The sequence below is a fragment of the Balaenoptera acutorostrata genome, chromosome 9 (genome assembly GCF_949987535.1).
Source record: "Balaenoptera acutorostrata chromosome 9, mBalAcu1.1, whole genome shotgun sequence".
Taxonomy (NCBI): Eukaryota; Metazoa; Chordata; class Mammalia; order Artiodactyla; family Balaenopteridae; genus Balaenoptera; species Balaenoptera acutorostrata.
The window spans coordinates 72,866,525-72,886,880 of NC_080072.1; the positions used below are offsets into that span (position 1 = coordinate 72,866,525).

The window sequence follows — 20,356 nt, forward strand, 5'->3', positions numbered from 1 at the left end:
TAAGAACTAAACCAAAATACCTCCGAATTATTTGAAAGAAAAAAAAGATAAAAATGATAGAACAATTCAAAAAACAAAAGGGAAACAACCATATACAAAAATATAAATGATTAATAAAATAGAAGTCTGTTACGTAAAAAATAAAGAACTGGTTAATAAATTATATAGTCCTCCCTGCTACAGGAAAGGAGTGCTCCCTGAGCGTGAGAAGCAGGTGCAGAGTGGCAATCGGGGATGGGAGTCGGGGAGGGGCAGTGATTTTATAGAGGAGGACCCTGCCAAACACCATTTTTACCAGGTCAACATCAAGAGTCATAAACTGGGAATTCCCCAGCAGTACAGTGGTTAGGACTCCGAGCTTTCACTGCCTAGGGCCCAGGTTCGATCCCTGGCTAGGGAACTAAGATCCCACAAACTGCGAGACGTGGCCAAAAAAAAAAAAAGTCATAAATTACTTTGATAGTATATGTCCTTGATATGATGTGATTAAAATGTGATAAAATTCCCTCCGTAATCTTCCTCCAAAAACATACAGAAACCCAAGATAATCATAAGAAAAGCATCAAATTCCAATAGAGGGGCATCCTACAATATACCTGACCAGTATTCCCCCAAACTGTCAGGTTTCTATACAAACTTTTGGTCAAAAACGAGGAAAGTCTGAGAATCTGTTACAGCCAAGAGAAACCTAAGGAGACATGAAAACTAAATGTAATTTGACATTTTAGATGAGATCTTTGAACAGAAAAAGGACGTTGGGTAAAAGGCAAGGAAATCTGAACAAATGACAGCCTTTAGTAGACAATAACATGTTGACATTGGTTCATTAATTGTAATCAATACACCATGGGAAGTAAGATGTTACTAATAGGGGGACATGTGAGTGGAGTCGGGTCAATACTCCCTGATCCACGTGCTCAAATTTTTGTAAGTCTAAAACTGTCCAAAAATTAGGTATTACTAAATATAATATGGTAAATAATAAATAAACAGTAGAAGGCATCAATAAATAATATTAGAATGAAAAAGATTAGAAACATAATCTGAGTTTTGGAAACAGTCTACAATACAACACACTATAAACCAAATGATTCTATGAACCACTATGTGACAATTTTTTAGAGCACTTTTAAAAATATTTTAAATTATGAAATAAAAACTGTTCACAGAAATCTGTAAAGCATATATGTACACTTCAGCAAATCACTATAGAGTGAACAGAAGTGGAACCACTACTCAGGTCAAGAAATGCAACATTGCCAGGCACCTGGCTGCCTGACTTGTGCTCTTTTTCCCAGATTACAGCCCCTTCTGCCTCCTACACTGACCTTATCCTAACTATTCACGTAGTAATTTTGGTAAACATTATAAAATTAAAACTCTGTCCATTTTTGAAAACTTTATATAACCTTGAAGAAACACAACTGTATTCATGTACTTTAGTGTATTTTTGGTGTATTTTTTCATCATTTACACCGTTACATGCAGCTGGAATTTTCTGTTTCAGGGCTGTAAAGTATTCAACCATATAAACTTTCTACTGTTGATGGGGCTTTGGGTTGTTTCCACTTTTGGTCTCTTACAAACAGCGTTGCTCTGAAACTTCTCTGACGTGTATACTGGCCATAGAATATGTAAACTTCAACTTGCCAAATTATTTCAACACATTTTACCAGTTTACGCACTAGCTGCATGCAAGGGTGCTCATCACCCTTCACTTTTGCAAACCTTTGGTGATTTTCTGCCTTTTTAGTTTTAGCCGATCAGGTGAGGGCATAGGGGTAGCTCATAATGATTTGCATTTACTTGGTTCCTAATAGGAGTGAACCAATTTTCTGATGATTATTGGCTGATTGGAGGTGCTCCTTCAGGAAGTGCCTCATCAAGTATTTTGTCCATTTTTCTGCTGGGTTGTCTGTCTTGGTAGTAGTTATATGTTCTGCTTATTACTTCTTTACTGGCTATGAGTAACACGATATCTGTTCTCACTCTTTGATTTGTCTTTTCTCTCTCTTTTTCATTGTTTTTGATCCACAGAAGTTTCTCTGTACCTCTAACAGAACAAATATTATTAAAAATAGCTAATATATGGTGACTATCTAATGCCAGACACTGTGCAATGCACTCTGCATAGAATAATTTATTTATGCCTTATCTTCATAATGACCCTATAAGGGAAATCCTATGAACCCTATTTCTCATATGAGGAAACCGCATCAAGGAGATATTAAGAAACTTGCTCAAGGTGACAGATCTAGTAAGTAGGGAAGTATTCAAGCAAGAATCTCCAAGATGATTCCTTAAAAGAAGAACAAAAAAAAAAAAAAAAAAGAAGAACATAGAGGGGTGACTTCTCCTCTACCGAACTGTGGTATTTGAGCTGCAATGGACAAATGTATCTGCGTACAGAATAGAGAGGCCAGACACAGACACATGGATATGTGGGAGTCTGCCTATGATGGAGGTAGCATACCAAACCAATGGGGAAGGATGGGCTATTCAATATGTGGTAGTGGCATTGGCACTATTTTGTGCACGGAGTGGAATTGGAGCTTGACCTCATACCACTTACATAAATAAATTTGAGGTGCATTACAGATGGATAAAATACAGAATTTTAAGAGAAAATATTGAAGAATGTCTTTATGAACTCAGGGTGGAACAATGGTTTAAAGAACCAAAAGCACCATGATGGGAACGTCTGATATATTTAAATGATTCCAAACTAATGACTGTGATGGTTAATTTCACATGTAGACTGGGCTAAGAGATGCCCAGATAGCTGGTAAAGCATCATTTCTGTGTGTTCTGCGTGGCTCTTCAGGGAAGAGATTAGCACTTGCATCATTAGACTGAGTAAAGAGCGCCTTCACCACTGCAGGTGGGATCACCCAAATCACTGAGAGCCCATATTCAACAAAAGAGCAGAGTAGGGGTGAATTTACTCTCTCTGCTTGAGCAGACGCATCCGTCTTCTCTTGCTTTGGGACATCTGACATGGGCACTCCTGGTTCCCAGGCTTTCGAACCCAGACTCAACCATATTCCCCATTCTCCATCTTGCAGACAGCCCACCTGACAGATTGTGGGATTCCTCAGCCTCCATAGCCAAATGAGTGAGTTCCTCTACTAAGAGCTATACATATATCTCCTATCGGTTCTATTACTCTGAAGAATCCTGACTCATACAATGACGTAAAAAATTAAAAGGAATTACAGTCTAGGAGAAGTTTGTCATCATACATGAAATAGACAATTAGTATCCTGAATATCACATAACTTCCACATAACAACAACAAAAAATAGTCAAACCAAAAAAAGTAGGCAGAGCTTCAGAAGAGGTAATTCAGAAAAGAGGAAATCCAAATGGCCAATAAATACAATAAGATGTGCAGGATCACTAGCAATCAGAGAAGCTGTTCTCTGCCCATTTTGATTAGGTCTGACAATATAAAAAAGTGGGTCGAGATATGGAGAAAGCAGAACTCTCCCACACTGCCAATAGAGGTGGAAATTGGAGGGCAAGCTGGCTTTTCCTAAAAAGTTAAAAGTGAACATAAACATAACCCAGTAATCCTATATACAAAGCTGTTCTGTAAAGCATTGTTTGAAAGAATAAAGATTTGGAAATAACCCTATTGTCCATCAGCAGCAGAACGAATAAAATAAAATAAATTCCACAGATCTAGTGGACTTTGCTGAACTAACTAGGGACTATAGATAGGAAAGTCTTTAGATCTTGTAACTGTAATATTGACTTTTTTAAAAGGTGATGGTGGGGTAAGTTGTTAAAACCACACGACATACTACTTTCGGTTTCGTAGCCTTTTGTCTACAAACTTGATGAATATACACTGGACTCCAGATTGTTATTTCTCAGAAGTGGAGAGAGGCCTAGAGGAGATCGTGGCAGTGAGAACAAACGTGGCTCTATCCTTGCCTTTATGTAATTGTCATTGTCAATGTCCCGTGCTTTTCCAAGATTAAGTATAGCAACAACTTACTGGACATGGAAGAACAGCTGGATCTGGGCATCTTTTCCTGAGAAGAGTGGTCCAGGTTGTGAGTATCCAAATTGAGTGTGCCGGTTGACTTGAAATAAAATAGAATTTTCAATAGAATTTCTTGATGAACCCCCTTCATTACCACCCCCAGCTCCTGATCCTTTCAAGAAGACTAATTTTTTTTTAATGGAAGTATAGTTGATTTGCAATATTGTGTTAGTCGCAGGTGTACAGAAAAGTGATTGTTATATACATATTTTTTCAGATTATTTTTCACAATAGGTTATTTCAAGATATTGAATACAGTTCCCTGTGCTATATAGAAAATCCTTGAGGTTTTTTTTGTTTTGTTTTTGTTTGTTTTGTTTTTTTGGGCAAATCCTTGTTGCTTATCTGTTTTCTGTACAGTCGTGTGTATCTGTTAATCCCATACCCCTAATTTATCCCTCCCCTGTTCCCTTTCCCCTTAGCTAACCACAAGTTTGTTTTCTATGTCTGTGAGTCTGTTTCTGTTCTGTATATAGATTCACTTGTATTGTTTTTTAGATTACACAGATAAGTGATATATTTGTCTTTTTCTGTCTTACTTCACTTAGTATGATATTCTCTAGGTCCATCTATGCTGCTGCAAGTGGCAATATTTCATCTTTTTGTGGTTGAGTAATATTCCATGGTAGGTATATACCACTTCTTCTTAAACTAATCATCTGTTGATGGGCACTTTGTTTGTTTCCATGTCTTGGTTATTGTTAATAGGGCTGCTGTGAACACTAGGGTGCATGTATCTTTTCGAATTAGAGTTTTCGTCTTTTCCGGATATACGCCTAGGAATGGGATTGTTGGATCATATGGTAGCTCTATTTTTAGTTTTTTTAAGCAACCTCCATACAGTTTTCCATAGTGGCTGAACCAATTTGCATTCCCACCGAAAATGTAAGAGGGTTCCCTTTCATCCACACCCTCTCCAGCATTTATTATTTGTACACTTTTTGATGATGGCCATTTTGACAGGTGTGAGGTGATACCCCTCTGTGGTTTTGATTTGCATTTCTCTAATAATTAGCGATGTTGAGCATCTTTTCATGGGCCTGTTGGCCATTTGTATATCTTCTGTTGAGAAATGCCTACTTAGGTCAAGAAGACTAATTTAGGAACCAGTATACTGGTAAAACTAAACTGTATTTTTCACATTGCTTCTCTTTATTGGGCAAAGGAAATTTTGTTTCAAGTATAAAGGTGACTGAAAACATAAGGAGTATAGTGGAAGAAATATTTTCTGAAATTTATTTTTCTTTTATGACCTTCAAAACCCCCAATTTTGTTAGCCTAGGTTATTTGGAGCGTGTATCTGCCGGGAAGAGATTGTGATATCCCTGAAATATAACAAGGAAAATTTCAGTTTCTAAAATTTAAAATAGCAATATGAGCCAGAATACTGTCTTCATAGAGACTTTTCAGAGTTCCCTTATTTCTCTGCACTGCCATATCCACAACTGACCTAAATGAAAGGACCAAAAGCCCTCAAGATCTCAGTTACTTATCACCTGAAAGTTTACTCCTTGCTCATATGAGATCTACTATGGTCCAGTTGCTCTCCAGGACTGCTGCCTTCCCAGTAATTCCAGTCTGCTTCCATCATGCGGTTCCACTATCTCAATACAGGGCTTAATCATCTTTCAGGCCAAGCATCTCACTGCCATCCTCCACTGCGGATCCTGAGTTCAGTCTCTCAGCTTCAGTTTCCCACAGAATATACTACCACACAGTTGCCTCGCTGCATGGTGATAGGGATGAGACATGGGCTTTTGCTACTCCTCAATCAGACCTTCAAACAAGCCTTACTTTTTCATTACTCCTGCCTTTAGTTTTACGTGGTGCTTCAAAATTCCAGAATCTTACTGAACTTCTGTAGGGGAGAGCTGGAGAGAAGAGAGATGTGGTTTGATTCTCTGAAATGTTCCCTTCTGCATCCAAACTATCATTTTCAATTTCCAGAATTTATTCTGAGTTTGGCCACTTCTGTGCATCTTCAACACTATGGCCTAAGTCAGTAACCATCAATTCTCACCTGCATTACTTAGATGTTCTAACTACTTCTCCTGCCCCCAAGGGGTCCACAGAACAATTAAGGTGATTAGTTAAATATGTAAAGTATATCATGTCAAGTGCTGTTTTAAACTTCCAATGCCTTCTCATTTCAAGTTGAAAAAAACTCAAATATTTCACATGAGCTACAGGGTCCTGCATACCCTGGACCCTGCCTCACCCTTCTCAGTGCCCCAGACACAAATGAGCTTCCTCTCTCTACACACAAAAACACCAAGCTCTATGTTAGGGCTGTTACACTTGCTGTTTCATCCTAGTGGAAATCAGCTCTGGACGTTCCTTCTTGTCATTTGGGACTCAGAAAGGTCTCCTGCTCTATGAAGTATTCCCTGACCACTGAACCACACTGCCCATTCGGCACTCTCATCCCATCCCCTTTCATCTCTTCACAGAACATATGCCCACTTGAAATTGTCTTGTTCCTTTATTGGTGGATTTGTTTATTGGGATGTATCAATGACTTAACCATGTGAAATATACATACAGCATTGAGAAGGCAGTGGAGACTTGGAGAGAAGATTTTCACAGGCCGGCACTTTTTGTCCTATGTTTGCTCATCCCTCCTAGCAACTTGGATCAGCCAAGTGCCAGGTGATTCCCACCAAGTCATCCTTCAGATAAGCCTGCAAACCAAACCCCCTAACCGAGCCCGCCAGCTGGAACCCAACAATCAACCCCAAACTCACTCACCAACATCACACAAAGCAACCAGCTCATAAAAATAAGATTTGCTTGAAATGTTTTGGTATAATTATTAAGAAAAGTGCAGAAAAAACGACCACCTGTCAGTTGACTGACTGAACAACACAAAAAATAAAGTCAGATTTTAACATTCTGGTTACCTTTAATATATTTAATAAACTCAGATTTTAACATTCTAGTTACCATACTGGCAGAGAACACATTTTCAATACATCAAAGACTCAGAAAGATTATCAATTATTATCTGAGTCTCTACTGACCTAATTGGTCAAAAGGACCTAGTTTGGCAAGAAAAGTGGGAAGAGAAGGGGGAAGAGGAAAAGGAGAGAGACTGGAGAGTAATCAAAGCCCAGGGTTCTTTAGAAGTTCAGCAGCATCCAGAGCTGGCCCACAGGATGGGAGTGTGAGGTAGATTGGGCTCTGGCGACCTCAGCAGGACCTAGTTCCCAGAGACACTAGAGTGTCCAGTGCATGAAACCTCAGTTTGTGACACAGGAGTTAGCAGTGTCCAAGGATTCCAGGGTCTGGAAGGAAGAACAAACTTTGGAGAATTTGGTAAACACCACTGACCGAGCACATCCAGCGGCAGCACAGGAGGCACTCTCATGCAAGACTAGTGACCTGCAAATACCCAAAGCTCTGAAATGGAAATATGACCAGTCTCAAAGGATCCCCACGCAGGAGCAGTGGGGTAGAAAGGCATCCCCTGGGCTTAGGGGACGGGGCCACAACCACAGCCAGAAGCCGTGGCGGGATGCTGGAGCCCAGGGCTGAGGGGGGCGGCGCTGTCCGGCGAGGGTGCATCCACAGGCAGGGGCTGAGCCTCTGGGTCCTGATCTGTGTGTAACGAAAGCCTCCTCTTAGCCCTGGGGGGAGCAGCTGGCTCCTCAGTGCCCTGTTCCCAAGGACGACGACGAGGGCCACATCTTCCAGCTGGGTGGCGATCCGGGGCGGATGGACCTGGGGTCGGCGGCTGGGACGGGCCGGGCTCCCCGGAGGTGCTGGTGGCCGCATCCCTGAACTGGGCGGCAGAGCAAGAACCCCGGGCCGGCGAGGGGCGCCGGCACACAGCACGCACAGGGACTCGGTGGCTGGTCCCACCGCCCGCGGCTACAGCCCTACGGGGGCACAGAGCGCGGCGGGGCAGGTGGTGCCTCTGGCCGAGAGCGGCTCCCCCGGGCGCCCGGATCTCCCTCCAGGCGTTCAGGACCTGGCTGTCCGGCGCCGTGGGCTGCGTGTGGTCCACCACGATCCGGTCCTGCCCGCGTTTCCACAGCTCGTAGCGCTCCGGTTGCAGGATGCGCACGAAGGCGTCCATGGAGAAGGCGACCCGGGCCTCCCCGCAGCTGCACTGCGAGGCCACTTTGCCATAATCGATCCAGCGCGGGGAGGCGAAATTGATGGCTTCCGCGCAGTTGAAGCCATGGTTGAAGCCAGAGTGGTAGCCATAGGGAAAGGTCACCATGAACTCTCCAGCCTCCTGAGTGACCCGATCGAAGGGGATGCCGTTGTCCTTGAGGACCGTGGGCGAGATGAGAGCCACCTTGTGCCGCAGGAAGGCCTCACAGCCCCGCGCGCTGCCCGGGAACAGCTCCCTGGCCAGGCGTTCCAGGCGCCGGCCGTGCTCCGGGGGCACCGCGTACCACGTCTTGGGCTCCCCGAAGTGCAGGTAGTTGATGCTGTAAAGGTCCATGTCCTCCGTGTGCCAGGCGAAGGCGGTCTTCCACATGCCGAAGTACAGGTACGGGGTGTTGACGCCTTCGATGACCACTCCGCACTCCTGCTCCAGCAGGTCCTGAATGGTTCCCAGGTGTCCAAGGTTCCACTGCTCCGTGTTTTGATCGAATAAGGAGCCACTCACGTCCGCACCATATACTGGTGAATCATAGAGGCGTGTTTTCCAATATTTTCGCTCCAGCTCCTTAAAATCAAAGTGTGCTGGAGTCCGGTATTTTGCACTATTTGCTAAGTGTTGGTACTCACCCACGGTCATGGCTTTCTTCTTTTTGTGGTATTGAGTAAACACACCTGCCTGCCCAGAAGTCACCTGCTGGAGGGGAGCGGCTATTAAGATGTCATTGATATCATCATAGGTCTGTCTGGCTTTCCAGTCCTTGGGTGGAATAATCTTCGCCACGCCTGCTCGGTGTGCACCTTGGGATTCCATATAAGCAATGTATTTATCGAAATCATTAAACTCTTCTTTGGTTGGATGAAATACCATTATTCTACAACTTGGGTTCCGGGCCCAGTTGGACTTAGACTTCATAGCTTTCATTAATAAGCAGGAAACTCCCAAGTTCTGATGTATGTTCTGGGCAGGTGAGGATGCTGGAAAACACTACTTTTTCAAATATGGGTTGGAGTATATCAGCAGGACCCCCCAGTAGACTTTAATGCAATGAGTTGATAATATTTCTAAGGCTTGCTGATTCTCCAGGGGACTCCACGCTGGGCAGAAGCCTTGCTCAGGACTGATGCCGGATGAGCCTGCAAGTCTGTGATGTCCTTGGTTGACACTTGGCTCTGTCCTCTTGAGATCTAGTGAATCACCCAGCCCTGGCTGGGTATCCCAAATGTAATGTCTTCAGGGCAGAATTGAAAACAAAACCTAAAAAAAGAAAAGAATAGAGACAGGTTGAAAACTAATGTTTGGAAATAGTTACTAGGGAACTACAAGTAAAACACCACCATGGACTTTAATTGCATATTCAAATAAAGGCTAAAATTTCATAAGATTGACAATACAAGAAATGGTGTTGTTGTGAACAATGGAAATTCTTGTACTCTGGTAAGGAGAATGGAAATCATTACCTTCACTTTGAAAAACTATTTGGACAGTATCCACTAAAATTGAACTTACCCATGTGCTATGATTCATGCCTAGGATATGTGTATGTCTGTGCAATGAAAGTCAAGTCCAAGAACGTTCAGAAAAACATGATTTCAGTAGCCAAACACTGGAAACAACTGAAATGCCAGTCAACATTACAATGGATAAGTACATTTTAGTATATTGACACAATGGAATACAATACAGCAATGAAGATAAACAAGAACTACATGAAAATATAGAAATAACTCTATAAACATAATATTGAGCAAAATTATCTAGACTTAAAAGAATACCTATTCTATGCTTCTATTTATATAAACATAAAAAGGAGGCAACGTAATCTATGTTAGAAGTCAGAGTAGTGGTTACCTTTGTGAAAGAGAGAGGTTGTGAGTGGGGGTGTGAGGAAGTCTCTAGAATAATGTGAATATTCTGTTCTGAACCCAGGTACTGGTTACACAGCCATCAGAGCGACTCATTGTCATAATTCTTCAAGTTATGATGATTTTCACAAATTTCTATGAAATAAATTTTTTAAAATTTATTTAAATTACTTACATAAATTTAAAATTATAGTTTAGGGTGAAAAGCATTAAAACAGAATGATATCTTTCATTGTACCAAAAGGAAAAAGAAGGGTGATTGAAAATATATGAACTAAACATTCAATTGAAGGAACGATAAAATAGAAGAAGAGAAAGAAGGGGTAGGCGTAAAAAAATAACAAAGAATAAAGACAAAATTAACGAAAGAAAACACATACAAGACAGAACACTGATGACCAAAAATATTCTTGGAAGAAATTAATGATAGCAATAAAGCATGGGCATAACTGAGCATAAGAAAGAAGGGGAAAATAAACCACTAGGAATGAAATAGTGCACAAAAGAATTTTTAAAAGCTCGAAAGAGAATCTTAGGAGAAACTTGACAGCAACATTTTCAAAAGATAAGAGAAAAGAATAAATTTCTGGAGAGGAAACTTATCCAAAATGGATGCAAGAAACACCAGAAAGCTTGAATAACACCCCAGTATAAGAAGCTGGTTCAAAGTATGACCCCTGAGAGTCCAGGAGACACAGCATTTTGCATGTGAATCTAGAAAACTTTCAAGAAACAGTTAACTCTTATTGTGCAAATTGCTTCAGAGTATAGAAAAAGTTAGAAAACTACTCAGATGAGGCTATTCTGCTCTCTGATAGCCAAACGAAAAAAGGACAATAAAAAATAAAGCTACAGGCCATTTTTGTTTATAAGCATAGAGGAAAGCATAAAATGGAATGTTATCCAATGAAATGCAGCAATATAGTAAAAGAATAATACATCATGACCAAATCGAAAGCAAGTATGATTGAACATTGGAAAATTTAATGATATAATTCAGAATATTAACAAAGTAAATGAAAAATATCATCATCTTATAGGTACCAAAAAAGCATTTGATGAAATGGAAAATCCATTCATGATTTTAAAACTCTTACTTGCAAAGCATCAAGAGAAACTTTTTTTTGTAAGATAAAGAATTTCAAGGTAAAAAATAGCAATGATCATTCTTAACAGTGAAACAAAAGTAACATTCTCATTAAAGTTAGGAAAAAGAGATGCATCAGCATGTAAAGCTGCTCAATATCACTAATTATTAGAGAAATGCAAATCAAAACTACAATGAGGTATCACCTCACACCAGTTAGAATAGGCATCATTAGAAAATCTACAAACAACAAATGCTGGAGAGGGTGTGGAGAAAAGGGAACCCGCTTGCACTGTTGGTGGGAATGTAAATAGATAGAGCCACTATGGAGAAGAGTATAGAGGTTCCTTAAGAAGCTAAAAATAGAATTACCATATGATCCAGCAATCCCACTACTGGGCATATACACAGAGAAAACCATAATTGAAAAAATACATGCACCCCAATGTTCATTGCAGCACTATTTACAATAGCCAGGTCATGGAAGCAACCTCAATGCCCATCGACAGACAAATGGATAAAGAAGTGGTGGTACATATATACAATAGAATATTACTCAGCCATAAAAAGGAACGAAATTGAGTCATTTGTTGAGACGTGGATGGATCTAGAGACTGTCATACAGAGTGAAGTAAGTCAGAAAGAGAAAAACAAATATCGTATATTAACGCATGTATGTGGAATCTAGAGAAATGGTACAGATGAACCGGTTTGCAGGGCAGAAGTTGAGACACAGATGTAGAGAACAAGCGTATGGACACCAAGGGGGAAAACCATGGTGGGGTGTGGGTGGTGGTGTGCTGAATTGGGCGATTGGGATTGACATGTATGCACTGATGTGTATAAAATTGATGACTAATAAGAACCTGCAGTATAAAAAAACAAACAAACAAAAAACAACTAATACTAAACTTTTTTTGGGTTATTTGTATGGAAATATGTTAATATAAAGGTTTCAGACATTACATGAAATTTCCAGAAATCTTATATCTTCTGGTCTAATGTTATAAGTCATAATTTTAGTTATTACTTTAAAATGTAGATCTCAGAAATAACAAAATTTCCTTGTCAATTGCATTATTATGAACTTTCATCCAATCTTTAACCGTGCTCATTTTCAAGTCTTTTGTCATTTACAGACAGTTCTGGGTGTTCTCTGATGCTTTTGCAAAAATGTTCCTATAAAAGAGTTTCACCTTCAAGAAATTCATGGAAAAGACTCTGACAAGTACAGGTTTCTGGTAACTGACTATACTGCTGAACTGAATGAATAAGCATGTTCAGAACACTAATGGAAAACTGATGAATTCATAAAAGTGCTAACAAAAGATCAAGATGAAAAAAAATTAATTAGGTGGGACTGAGTCAACTTATGAGGATGATTTCATTTTTGTGACTTTCTGTTTGAATTAAAAAAAAAAGAAATCCCACAAGGACTCAGAGGCAAAAAATATACAAATCAATTTCCACTGCAAAGTAAAGGAGTTGTTACAGTGGAGGATTACTGGACTGAATGTCAATATTATGACATAGTATGAGTGAGTTTCGTGTTGGGTAATTGCAATCGTTGCTTTTGTTGTGGTCATCCATTTACAATGCTTGGTGTCAGTTTATTTATCCCTTATAAAAATAAAATACAGTGTGTGTGTGTGAAAAGAAAAAAACATATTGAAAACAATGTGAAAAATAAATCTCACCATGTACACTCCACTTTCCACTTGAACTGTGTAGAGCAAATGTAATAGTTATGATTTAGGACAGAAAATATATGTGTACAAATAAGAAAACACAAAAATAACCAAAGCAAACTATCTCATTAACCCAATTTCAAGTGCTCCCTTATTACTGTTTCCTAATCCTCTTAAGCTCCCCTAATTTCCACCATTCAAATATTCTCTCTCACTTTCCCCTGTCCTCAAACTTCAGGCGCCCCTATTCCACCCCACTTAGAATCCTCCGAATGTCCAAAAAGTCCCTAAGTGATCTGGCCCACCATCACCTCTTGACCTCACCCCTTTCGACCCTGCTCCTTGCTCTCTCATTCCAAACACATTCCTGGCTGTGTCTCAAAAAAGGCCGCTATACTCTTGTCTGATGGTCTTTGCACCCAGGCAACTCTCAAGCCTCAGCCCAAACATCACCTTTTCAGGGAACTCTCCTCTGATTGTCTTGCTTTGGATAAAAGTAGAGACGATTTTCCTTCCAGGAAAACAGTTACTCTCTCAACAAAACGTTTCCAAATGAAACTTGAACTGATGGTCAGTACCCATGTATCTCTTCCAGATATACTGACATCAGCCCCATGGTAACTCCAACATTCCTGATTGCATCACAGTGGAATCCAACTGCCTCTTCCAACTGTCTACTAAAAGGCCTCCTTTTTAAAGTTATCAGCCCACAAAACACAGGTATTTTACCTGAAATTTTTCCTTTAAGATTTCTTACAAGAAAATAAATGAGATCTAAATATTATACAAATTTTAGGGTCCTTTTAGGTCCAGAGGGATTTCCCTGGGAAAGCTGCCAGAATGGGAGGAGCTAGCACAGTTGTCAGGGCATTAAACACCACTAGTATTGGGTCAGCACAAGAACCAGGGAGAGGAGAAGAAAACCATGCTAAAGAAATCGGTGAGGAAGAGATCAAATGCCTTTAGAGAACAAAGGCATTTCATCTTCCTCACCCTGTAGTCTCCCCAATAAGACTTCGAAAGATCAGCTTGCCTGCCATTGTTCCAAGTAATAGAAACTCCCCACATCTCCTATGGTCTGCAAGAGGTGCCAGAGGTCCCTATTTCTTATCTGGGGTCCATTCAAGACAAGAGGAAGCTGGGGCTGGGGCCCAATCCTCTACCACCCCTCTCCCCAAAGAGGTCAGCACAATTGGGCTTCAACATAAAACATTTCTCCTTTGGATCTGGGATCAGGGACAAAAAAATAGCCAAGGAAGGGCTTGCTCTCTGTGACCCCTGCTGGCAGCTTTTGTAAGAGTGCATCAAAGGAATGTTTGCTGCAGACCCGAATAGTGGTGGCAGGGGCCCTTTGAGTGAGCGGTAGTAGCTCTGTGTACCTCTGCCCTGGAGCCTCATGCACCATGGAACAGGCAGAAGGTAGGTAATGGAGGATTAAAACTCTCTTCTCTTTTTCCAACTTTAATGTCAAAGGATAAAAGAAACAATCTCGAGGTTTCTATAGAATTTGTTGGTAATAAATGGTGGAGCGGGGAAGTGGTTGACAATCTAGTTCATCCTTGAGGGAGTGTGACAAATGCAGTTCACTTAGCCTCTAAAGATTGGGTGGAAGTCAAATAATCTCTCTCTTCCTATTCCAGAAACAGCTGATGAGCACTCAAGGGTCTTGGGGATAGATTGTTATGAAGGAGAAGCATTGTTCAAACATGACCCTAGATGTTCGTCCTAAGATGCCTGAGCAATAGGCTAGCCTAGACTCCTTCCATGACTGGAGGGCTATAGCATCCAAAAGGGCCCAAGGTCCCCAGTTGCCTCCTAACATACAGGGCTGCTGGCTTTCCCGGACAGCTCCTGTAAATGGCTGGCATGATATCTAGGCCGCTTAATTCCTCAAGCAGTCTGAAGCTCCCTTTCCTAATAAGGTTGCTGTCTTCAAAGCCCTATATGAAGGAAGAGCACTGGGGAAGGGGCCTCCACTAGAACAAAACCCTCCTCAACATGGGCAGCCTCTCCATGTAGACGCTGAGGAAATGCAGAGCCGATGTGTGCCTTGGTCTTGATGTGTTTCCTGAACTCATATTGTATGACTCTGTGTAACTGTCCACCATTGACAAGGGGACCCAAAAGATGGGAAGAAAGCAAATAGTAAGGTTTCATCAGGGTTAGGGTTTTCCAGCCATGTGCATCTCAAGGAGAGAGGAACAAGTGTCTTGATGGATTGGATGGAGGGATAAGAGTGATTAAAATGATGGACCAGTAAATTTATCCTGGGTGAAAAAGGAAATGAGAACATGAGGGCAATGATGGAGAATGAAACAGTGCCTGATTCATGGGCTGAATGTCTCCATTAGGTCAAATACTTCTATTAGAACACTAGGAAATGTAAGCTAGAAAGAGAATGGGATGCTTGAAGCATAGCTGGTACTCTCATTATTCCCATTTTATGGAGGAAGAAACAGGTGTAGAAAAAGTTATATTTAACTTCATAGCTTGTGTTCTCAATCTCTAGAGTTATTTTTGTGCTTGTCTTATCTTCCATATAAAACTACTTTGAGAGCATTGTCTAGGTCTTGTTCATCATCAAATTTTCCAGGGGATCTTGGTACTCTATATCGTGCACACTCCAAAAATTTTTATTAAAAAAATAAGTAACTAAAATCATTTGGCACACACTGCAGTCTCTCTCCTCTTGGTTACACCTCATCTTTCTCCCTACTCTCCTATCTCAGGGGAAGAGAAGATACTCCCCCTCTCCAGAGCTAATCTTGCCATATAAACTCCTTAAATTGACACCTCCCGTGAATTCCAAAACTACGGTCAATTAAGTGATCACTATCGCCTCTGTAAAGACTTAAATCATCAGTCATCAGTCTGTTTCCTGATTTAAGTTACATCCTGTCTCTTACCTTCTCTCCAGAGCTCTCCAGAGCTAATCTTGCCATAGAAACTCCTTAAATTGACACCTCCCGTGAATTCCAAAACTGCGGTCAATTAAATGATCACTATCGCCTCTGTAAAGACTTAAATCATCAGTCATCAGTCTGTGTCCTGATTTAAGTTACATCCTGTCTCTTACCTTCTCTCCAGAGCTCTCCAGAGCTAATCTTGCCATATAAACTCCTTAAATTGACACCTCCCGTGAATTCCAAAACTATGGTCAATTAAATGATCACTATCGCCTCTGTAAGGCTTAAATCATCAGTCATCAGTCTGTTTCCTGATTTAAGTTACATCCTGTCTCTTACCTTCTCTCCAGAGCTCTCCAGAGCTAATCTTGCCATATAAACTCCTTAAATTGACACCTCCCATGCATTCCAAAACTACGGTCAATTAAATGATCACTATCGCCTTTGTAAAGACTTAAATCATCAGTCAACAGTCTGTTTCCTGATGTAAGTTACATCCTGTCTCTTACCTTCCTTTCAATACCGAACATGTCAAAACAGAAACAAAAATAATCTACCTTTACAAAAACATTTCCTCATCTCTCTCGTCTTCTGATTCTGACCCCACTTCTCCACTGAAATTGATCTCTGTCAATCATCACATTGTCTCCCAAGTGCGCCTCCATGGGTTACACTTTATCTCTCTACATCATTGATTGATGGAACACCTCCTTCCTCCTAAAATGTCTCTGACCTCTAGGGTACTGATAGTCTTCTCCGGTTCTTTTCTTTCTCCTTGGTTCCACTTCTTTTTCCACTATACAAATGCAGTCTTATTTCAAAGCTCAATTCTCATCTCTCTTTTAACTCTTTTTATTTCTCCCTTTCAATCTCCTTTTTCTGTTCATGGCTTTCTTTAGTATCACACTCTCTCTCTTTAAAGATATTATTTATTGCCATAGCTTTCTCTAATAGCACTGACTTTCTCCTGCGCTTGTGATTTGCTTTTCCTTCTTGACTGGCCACTGAGCCCCTGAAAACCAACTTATTTAGTACAAATTGATCATCTCTCTCCTGAAATTAACTTCCTCCTTTAGAAATCTTTTTTTCTAAGGATGGGAATACAGTATCCTAGTTACCGTTGGCTATTACAGCTCCGTCTCCCTAGACATATAGTCGGTGATGTCAGGGGATCCCACGACAGTCTACTGTGAGGCCCCAGGGACACCTGGTTACCCCAGGGAGGCTTCCTGTGCTCTCCTTCCTTCTATAAGGACCCAAGGATCCAGCTTGCCTACCTCTCCTCCTTAGAGCTGTCACCACTCAAGCTAGACCCTGAGGATCTACAAGTACCCGTCACCTGTATCATGTGATAATCTCCCCATCTCACTGTAATTTTTAATCTTAAAAATTCTTCTATAAGGATTTTATTTAAAACTATATAAATATATAATCAAATTTTTCATTCTATATGAAAACATCCTCTAGAGAAATGAAAAGAGAAGAGTGTAACAATTTACAAGGAAAATTAATGTCAAAAATTTAAATACCATGCTAAGGGTCTTTCCCCTAATAAACCCTAAAATGCTGATTATGAATATCACAGAGGCCCTCATTTCTTATTGAATTCTTAATAGACAACTAAAAGAAGCCTTGAGTTGAGTATTTGCTTTTGTTTTTCTTTTTGTTGGCTTTGCCACGTGGCATGTGGGATCTTCGTTCCCTGACCAGGGATCAAACCCGTCCCCCTGCAGTGGAAGCACAGAGTCCCAACCACTGGACTGCCAGGGAAGTCCCCTGTATTTGTTTAATAAACTAAATTATTTCCTTTTTACATTTCTAAGGATCCTAGGAGGTATGCGGCCGGGCTAGCATCTATATAAAATAAATAATCTAGATACACATTAATCTTCAGATATTGAGCATCCAAAGGAAACACTCTGATTCTGTAAGTGTAACTCTGTGCTCAAACCAAAACTTGTCAGAATTTGCCGGGTACAATTACGGTGCTCCTTCAGTGCTCCAGACAAATGTCTTCTCTCCGGGTCTCAGATGGTTGCTTTTACTGTGAAACCGCCTCCGTGTTTCTTTCAATTGGAGCCACAGGTACTAGCTGAGAATAAGCAGCCTTACATTTCAGTTACTCTTCCATTTTACCCTTATTCTTGGTATCCCCAGTAACACAGAAATTCTTCCTCTAAGGAAACTTGACAATTCTGACAATTGAAGAAAAGTATTTTTATCAGAATGATTAGACTTGATGGATTTCTGGATATTAGGAGTCTTTCAAAAATAATTCCACTAAGCTTTCCTGGGGTGTGTGTGTGTGTGAGTGTGTGTGAGTGTGTTTTAAACTGGGGAAGGTAAGAAGTGAAGTAAGTTTAATAAGTCCTCTCACTGTGGCCATTGTCCAGATTGCTCATTGTACAGATTGCTCAACAATTTCAGGACAGCAGGAAAGCCTTCTTGTCTTTCATGCTCCGTGCATATTTCAAAGCTATTCTTTCAAATGAGGATTGTTGACAGAATGCCTCAGACGTTAGCCATTGTTTCTGCTGACAGCCAATATCTAAATGCTGTGTTTAATAAATTTCTTCTCACATTAGAAAGTCTACTTACCGTTTATTGAAAATAATTATAACCATCATATTTGATGGCTAAATAAATTCTATTGGATGGAGATATGTGACTCAACTTTCCCCCTATTATTGGACAGTTATTTTGTTTTTTACTTTTCCACAAGTTTTACTAATCCCTTATAAATATCCTATATTTCAGTACCTAGATCAGTATATTTGGTAAAATATTAGTGAAATAATGAAATTCCTTGGATTAGATAACTAGAAATGGAATTACTGCATTGCAAGTGTTAAACATTTAAAATCCTTAACATGTATTGCCAAAACTTTCCAGAAACATATCACTTTACATCCTCACCATTAACTTTGCTCTGAAAAAAAATCTTTAATAATTTGGTAAGAAAATTATTGTGAAAAATTTTGGTGAAAAAGTGTAGCTCAAGTTTTAATTTATACTTCTTAGATTACAACTAAGATTGACTTGTTTTTCTTCAATGAATGCTAGCCATTTGTATTGGTTCATAACCTTTGCCCATTTTTCTCCAATATGGTTCTAGTGTTTTTTCTCATCTACTTACATGAACATTTTATATATTATGTGACTATTCTGCATATTTTACACAGCATATGAACATTTTACTTGTCATGGGAATATTTTCCATATTAAACCCTTTGTTTAATCTGTTCATAGATTTTTCCCAGTTTGCCATTTCTTTAATTTATATTTAATTTTAATTTTAAATGTTTTTCACATATATTTCAGTTTAATATATTAAAATGTTGAGTTGGCCTTTTCCTTTGTAATGCCTTTCATGGCCTTTATGTTTAGAAAGTTAGAAAGTTATTTGCCCATCCAGAGACAGATAAATATTCTCTTATGGGGTTTTTCCTTTTTATATGTTAATTGTACTTTTTTTTTTTTTTTTTTTTTTTATACTTTTAAATTTTATTTATTTATTTATTTTATGGCTGTGTTGGGTCTTTGTTTCTGCGCGAGGGCTTTCTCTAGTTGTGGCAAGCGGGGGCCACTCTTCATCGCGGTGCGCGGGCCTCTTACTATCGCGGCCTCTCTTGTTGCGGAGCACAGGCTCCAGATGCGCAGGCTCAGCAATTGTGGCTCACGGGCCCAGCTGCTCCGCGGCATGTGGGATCTTCCCAGACCAGGGGTCGAACCCGTGTCTCCTGCATTGGCAGGCAGATTCTCAACCACTGCGCCACCAGGGAAGCCCAGTACTTTTAATTTTGATTTAAATTATACCTTTAATTCTAACTGGGGTTTTGGGTTTGTTTTATTAACTTGTTTTATTGTTTTGTGAGTGTGGTACGAGGAATAAGGGAGATATAAGTATGATTTCTAGGCCTAGTGTGCTGTGTTCCTCTCTATTAGTTTATAAGAGCTTTTCTTTGTCCCAGTGCTCTTAAATGTTTTCCGTCTCAAAATTCTGGTTCTTTAGTTTTATGAAAGCTTTTTAGTTACTTCTTTGACAACTTCCTCTAGTTTCTCCCTCTGTACATTAACTCCTGTATTTGGATATCATACCTCATGGGCCGTACCTCCAATTTTTGTGTCTTTTCTTCTTCCAATTTTCTATCCCTTTATGACTATGCTTTACCTTCTAAAATTTTTTCTCATCTTTATCTTGTAAACCTACTTCTATTGTCTTTTTCATTTCTCCTATCAAACTTATAATTTTTAACAGCTCATTTCTGTCCCCTTAGGTTTTTCAAGTGTACATAGCTTCCTTCCCTGTCTCCCACCATTGTCCTCTTTTTGTTTCACAGGTGCACTTATTTCAACTCTCAGAAAATACTAAAACCAGACACATATTGAGAAAGCAAGCTTCATGTAATAATCCTTATGCTTAAAATTGACATTGCAATCTAGTATTTCTGTTGTGTTCTATTTTGTTCCCTTTTAAAAAATATGCTGCTGGTAACCCACAAAGTTGTTTCTATGACCCACTAATGGCTCATGTCCTGCAGTTTGGAAAGAAATATTCTATAAATCATGTTGAGGCTTTTGATCTTTCAATGGCCGAGACACAATCACATTTGCTTTCTGGGCAGAAATGGGCAGACTGGAGTGG

At 40.0% G+C, this 20,356-nt stretch overlaps 1 protein-coding gene across 1 annotated transcript; it reads right to left on the reverse strand.

The window, feature by feature from the left end:
* Positions 1-7,523: 7,523 nt before the first annotated feature.
* On the reverse strand, positions 7,524-9,089 carry LOC130708884 (lysine-specific demethylase 4D-like). Its single transcript, XM_057553279.1, has one exon. It carries the CDS (start codon positions 9,087-9,089, stop codon positions 7,524-7,526), a length of 1,566 nt encoding a protein of 521 aa, XP_057409262.1.
* Positions 9,090-20,356: the final 11,267 nt, after the last annotated feature.